Genomic DNA, 6,117 nt, shown 5'->3' on the forward strand with positions numbered 1-6,117 from the left:
TATGTATAGGTGGATATATTTAACAGCTTCTCTCGTAAGATGCCGTGTATCGGCCGAAGGTTCATAATATTAAATTTGGTTCACCGAATTTTAAATAAATTGTAAAATCTAAATAATAATATACGTATTTATTATTATTATAAAATTATAATGTGTATTTGAATTTCTTATACATACATTACTTATTGGTTGAACATTTTAATATTATATTTGTATATCACAAAACGAGTACATAATGTCTATATTTTGACTATAATACGTTTTGGCATATTGAATTTAAATAATACTTATTGATATAAACTTTGGTCCATTTTCAATAGTTTGTTGTTTACGATGAAGTCCTATACTACACTACACTACACTATACTGTACTATTATTGGTAAGTTGGTAAAATCTGTGATAGTACTTCTACTAGCTGAGACATGACTTCGATTCTCGTTTTTTCATTGTTAGCGTTTTGCACAGCTGCATCAGCTTGCCGTTCCATCGCTTCTACCAATCGACCCATAGCATCGGCATGACGCTTTGTCCCTTCTGCCTGTAATTTTGCAGCTTCAGCTAGCATCTGCGAAAATAGTTCATGTAAATGAAAATTATCTTATATCATACAGTAAATAGATAGCAGTTTTACTGAAATTACAATCTAACCATCATTGATTGGGCATGTGACTCAGCAATTGCTGCAAACTGGTTCCGTGTAGAAGATAATTGTTTAGATTGTGTTCCTTGGAATAGAATAGCATAATTGTTAGTACATAGTCTATATTCGATATCGTATCAGTGTTCTTTAAAATTCATAAATGACAATATTGTACACATGTAACATTCATGACAGAAGCACGTACAACATTCTAAGTTCAATGCAAATTGAGAATGCATACGTTTTCTTGGCCGTGTAGTTGGGGCACTGTCAGTTGTGTAAGGTTTTTTTTTTTGTAAATCTTTGAAGTATCGGCGGCTCTTGGCTTTGACTGCTGCCGATTTGTTTTATACGTCCAATGTTTCTATTTGTTCGCTATTTGATAGCTCGTAGTTCGACCGGACCGCGTGGAAGGTGTGGGTCGCTGAAGTCAAAGATGAGTTTTGTGGTTTTGAGTTTATTTTTACATGTTATTTATTTTATTTACATATGTACAGTTGAAGTGAAGGTTGCCAAGTGATAATAGGAATGGTTTTTGTCCTTTTAAATTGAACCATCAAGCGAGGCCGCCGAAGGCGGCCGAAGCTCGATGATAATTATACGAATGTCTCGCCCGAGAGATTACAATGTAGTATAGCTACTTGTTGCCTTCAAACCACACGTTCAGAGTCTAAAAGAAATTTTAAATTCCCGCCTGGTTGCTCCTGGCGCCACCAGGTGTTCGCTTTCGTCATTACGTTTAGAGTGTTATCCTCTTGTGGAAAAAATAAAAAATTTTTAATACTTTACCGAGAGATTGGGTTGGGAAAAATAAGCTCGATTTGTACATTTCTGATTTTATTGTCTTTTAATGACCTCAAATGGTTCACGACCTTTATTGGGTGGGTAATCTCTCGGGCGAGACATTCGTATAATTATCATCGAGCTTCGGCCGCCTTCGGCGGCCTCGCTTGATGGTTCAATTATACTTCATGTCTCGCCCTTTGAGATTACAATGTGGACTTTTAGAGTCTATTAAAAATTTTTTGTTTTTATGTCAACATGACCCTCTTCGCGAAGTCGTCGTCTTGGATCTTGATCGGGAGGTTGTAGAAATCCGCGAAGACCTTCGATTTCTGGGACCATCCCGCGATTCTTTTTATTTCGTCTATGTTGACACCTTTCTCGGCCGCCTTCGACGTCGCAGCATGTCGTGTACTGTGGGCAGTATATCGCTCGTCTACTCCGAGTTCTTTAAGCGTACTTTTTATCCATCGCCCAATGGTGTCTCTTGAGACTTTTGCATGTGGTTTTTGGAAAGATATCAGCAAGTAGTCTTCTTTTCCTCTTAAGTCTTTAGTTATTGTTAAGTAATGTAGCAAAGTTCTTGCGATGCATAGTCCAGGTTTGTGTTCGAAGAACGGTAGTTTTAGCAGGGGCTGAACGGCTCCTGCCCTGGATGTTTTTATGTGTTCCGGAATCTTTATTTCCAGACCTTTTTGAGTCTCTATTATGTTACTTATTTTTATAGCGGCTAGCGTCTGAATACGATGTGCTGTTCCTAGTGCTAAGAGTAGTACTAGTTTTTTGGTGACCTTTTTTAGTTTGAGAGGTTCGAGGGGATACCACTCCGCAAGTTTATCCAGCACTGGGTCTACATCCCAGATTGTGTCGTACCTAGGTCGGCCAGGTCTCTTCTTGTATACGCCTCGCATAAACCTGTTGATGAGATCGGAGTTAGCGATTTCCTCTCTCGCTATCAGTGCTAGCGCCGCTTTTCCAGAGTTGATGGTTCCGTAGCTGGCACCATCTTGGAATCTTTTCGTCAAGAAAGATAGCACTTTTTTGGCTGTGATGCTGAAAGGGTCAGACTGGGTCTCTTGATTAAATTCCCACCAAAGTTTATACGAAGATTCATATTGCTTGAGAGTTGAGTTTTCCACTGACGCGATCATGATTTCAGCGGATTCCTCCGATGTGTTCTTATTTAACAGCGCCTGCCGGATAATTTCGCGGCCACCAGGGTAAGGTTTTTGTTCAGTGGATGTGCCGTGCCGCTGGAAGAAAATAATAGTTTATTGTTAGGTTTAAATGTCATCCAATCGCCTACTACCATCTTTTTGAAGGCTGGGAACCAGTTCTGGCTGGGCCAAAAAGGCACTATGAGGATTCCTACTGCCTTGTCGGCTTTAATTTTTTGAATTGCTTTGGCGATTGTCGCGAACGGTGGGAACGCGTAAAAGAACCATGGGTTCCAGTTAACTGTAAAGGCGTCTATCGCGAGAGCTTTTGGATCTCTGTCCCATGAACAGTAGATGGCACACTTTTTATTTTCGTTGGATGCGAATAAGTCGATTTCAGGGACACCGAATTTTCGAGTTACGCTTTTGAATGCGTAATTTGCTAGTTGCCATTCCGTATCTCGGTTTGATAGTCGTGATAACGAGTCTGCTTCAACATTGTCTTTTGATGCGATGTAGGATGCGTGTACCCAGAGGTCCCTCTGTTCGCACCAGTCCCATAATTTTCTCGCTAAGTCATGCAGATCTTCGGACCTTGTCCCGCCTAATTTATTTATGTATGCTATTGCAGTCGTGTTATCTATTTTCAGTAGGATCTCCGCGGAAACCAGGTCTTTCGCGAATAGTTTTAGAGCTAAAAAGGCTGCTTTGATCTCTAAGTGATTGATATGCAAAGCTTTTTCGGCTTGAGACCATATTCCATGGGCTCCCTCGCCGCCGCAGAAAGCGCCCCAACCCGACAAACTCGCGTCCGAAAAAATTTCCATTTGGAATTGGAAATTTCTGATTTTTCTGACTGCTGTCGGTAATTTGTTATGCCACCATTTTAAGTCGTCTGCTATATAGCCTGGAATGTCCATACGCGCATCATAATTCATCCTACTATGTTCAAGAGCTTCTAGTTTTGCTTTTTCTAGCAGCTTACAGTGTAACATCCCATAATCAACCCCTGGGCAGCTAGCTACCAGCGTACCTATTATTTGTGCAAATTTTCTTATTTTGCACGTCTTTTTATTTCTTAGCGATCCGACCTGTGCAATGAGAGAGTTTCTTTTTTCCCTCGGCAGTTCTACTAGCATATCTCTAGAGTTTAATATGAACCCGAGATATTTACAGTCTTGACTAGGCGAAAGGTTTGATTTTTTCCTGTTAGCTATGAAACCAAGTTTTTCAAGTAAGCTAATAGTACTTTGTAGGGATTTTTCACATTCCTTTATCGAGTTTTCTAGGCATAGAATGTCATCCAGGTAAATTACTGATAAAAAACCCTTCTGCCTGAGATATGACATCACTGGTTTCATGAGTTTCGTAATTACGTACGGGCTCTCACAGAGACCGAAAGGTAAGCACGTAAACTCATATACTTGGCCCTGAAATTTGAATCTCAGATATTTCCTTCTGCTTTTATGAATCGGTATTGCAAAGTACGCGTCTTTAATATCTACTGACCCCATGTACATGTATCGATCTAGTAACCTGCACGCGGATCTGAGATCCTCTAATTTGAAATGCTCGGTATTAATGAAAAGATTTAGCTCTTGTAGATTTAGGATAAATCTTTTTGAGCCATCTGGTTTCTCTCTCAGAAAATAGCTGGATAGAAACTGATCAGCCGTGTCCCAGCACTTCTCAATCGCTCCGATTGACAGGAGTCTGTCTATTTCCTTTTGGATGTCTGAGGTTTCTTGGGAAGACCAGATTTTTTCTCCCGGAGGGGATACCTGATGTGGTGTTTCTTTAAAATTGATTTTATAGCCCGTCACGCCTTGCTTAATAAATTTATCAGGTGTAATCTGTTCCCATGCCTTCAGAAATTTACTTAACCTGCCTGCTAACTTTACCTGTATTTGCTGGTCACTCAATGAGTCCTCGATCTGCTGCTGGTGTTGCTGCTGTTGTACGAGTGCCGACGACGATAAGCCTGATTCTGGATCTGGCTCGTTTTGCTCTGGTTGGACTGTCTCGATGGTATCCTCTGGGCTATTGCCGACTTCTGAAATTTGAATCTCTGGCCCGTCAAGGTGGTCGGTCTTCGAATTGCTGACGGGCCGCTCCAGTTTCCCGAACTGGCTGGGACAGGTCTCTTCGCACTTTGGATTTTTAAGTCTCGTCCTAGTTTGTCCATGCTCTTTATTTCTTTAATCTTGTCTCCCAGTTTTTCCCCAAACAAATATGTGTCGACTTGCCTTTCCTCTAGCGAGGACGCTACCTGTTTTGTGAGACTTGGTCAAATGTACGCTTGGCGAGCTACGGATTGTGAATGATGAAGCTCTGCCAGAATTTTTGCTGCATCCCAGATGTTAGTCAGAATTGTCTTCGAGTCAACTGTTTCATTCTCCAAGAGCAGGGTAATAGCCGGCGCCAGGGCTGAAAGGCTGGATCCTGCTAGTTTCTGGGTAGCACAGAAATACTTGTCTCGCTTCGGCGCCGATTCGTTTAAGGTGGATGCTATTTCCGGGTTCAGGATTGGCGCTTCTAAGAGACAGGATCCTCCTCGAGGATAATTTTTCAACAGTTCGTCCTTTTCTTCTTTCTTTAGTCCGGATTTCAGCCACGCATTCCACCGGACTGAGACGTCCGGATGAATTTTTTGACAAGCTTCCTCCGTTTCCGGCGGTTTGCCAATTATTTTTATAACTTCTTCATTTAGGCTTGGGGCTCCTTCGGGCTCTTTATTCTTCTGACTAACGGATTCCGTGGGAGTTTTGGTCCCAGTTGTTGTATCCTCCTGCTGAGCCGGTGCAGCCTGAGAAGTTGTTTCTGGCGCGCTGCCTGTGTCTCCAGGCCGGTCTGGTGATCCATTTTTAGCCCCTGTCTCAGGGGTCTGTGGCGCTTCTGGGTCCCTTACCTCTTCTCGTATATCCTGACTGTCCACATCGCTTGGGGGATCTTCTGTAATAAAATAAATTCCGAAAAAATTTTAAGGTTAGCTCACTTGGTAGAAATTTTTTAAAACGATCATGTGTCACCTCTCGTGTGATTTTTCATGATCTCCCACTTTCCAGTATTACTGATAGGGATTATTATTCTTGTATTTTTAAATCACCTCTCGTGTGATTATTATTTATTTAATTTTTTTTTTTTTTTTTTTTTTTTTTTTTTTTTTTTTTTTTTTTTTAATCACCTCTCGTGTGATCTTGTGTCATTACCAAAATTTTTGTGCTTTGTATTTTTAATTTTTAGGTCTTAATCCTGCCTCTCGTGCAGGCTTGACCCGAGACTTAGGATATGACTCGTCTCCCGTACGAGCTCTCCTAGTTTTTAAGTGTTAATTCTCGCCCGATAATATTTAATTGGTTTTTACCTTCGCTGATACTGTCATCACTGTCGTAGGCGTCCCTGTTGGACGCATCATCTCTGGATTTCGCTGCCAGACACTGCATCACCAAATCTTTCAGGTCTCTCAATTCACGCCGTAATTTCTTCGTTTCCTCCTTCCTGTCTTCGCTGCGTGTACGTTTTTTATGTTTTCCCAT

At 41.3% G+C, this 6,117-nt stretch overlaps 1 protein-coding gene across 1 annotated transcript; it reads right to left on the reverse strand.

Annotated features, from left to right (window-relative positions):
* Positions 1–1,606: 1,606 nt before the first annotated feature.
* Positions 1,607–6,117, reverse strand: LOC124178226. The gene is made up of 4 exons (XM_046561464.1): positions 5,946–6,117; positions 4,879–5,533; positions 4,483–4,753; positions 1,607–2,677 (listed from the first exon to the last, which is right to left on the reverse strand). The coding sequence occupies exons 1-4, from the start codon at positions 6,115–6,117 to the stop codon at positions 1,673–1,675; spliced, it is 2,103 nt and encodes a 700-aa protein (XP_046417420.1). The 3' UTR covers positions 1,607–1,672.

This window comes from Neodiprion fabricii, chromosome 3 (genome assembly GCF_021155785.1).
Source record: "Neodiprion fabricii isolate iyNeoFabr1 chromosome 3, iyNeoFabr1.1, whole genome shotgun sequence".
NCBI classification, from domain to species: Eukaryota; Metazoa; Arthropoda; class Insecta; order Hymenoptera; family Diprionidae; genus Neodiprion; species Neodiprion fabricii.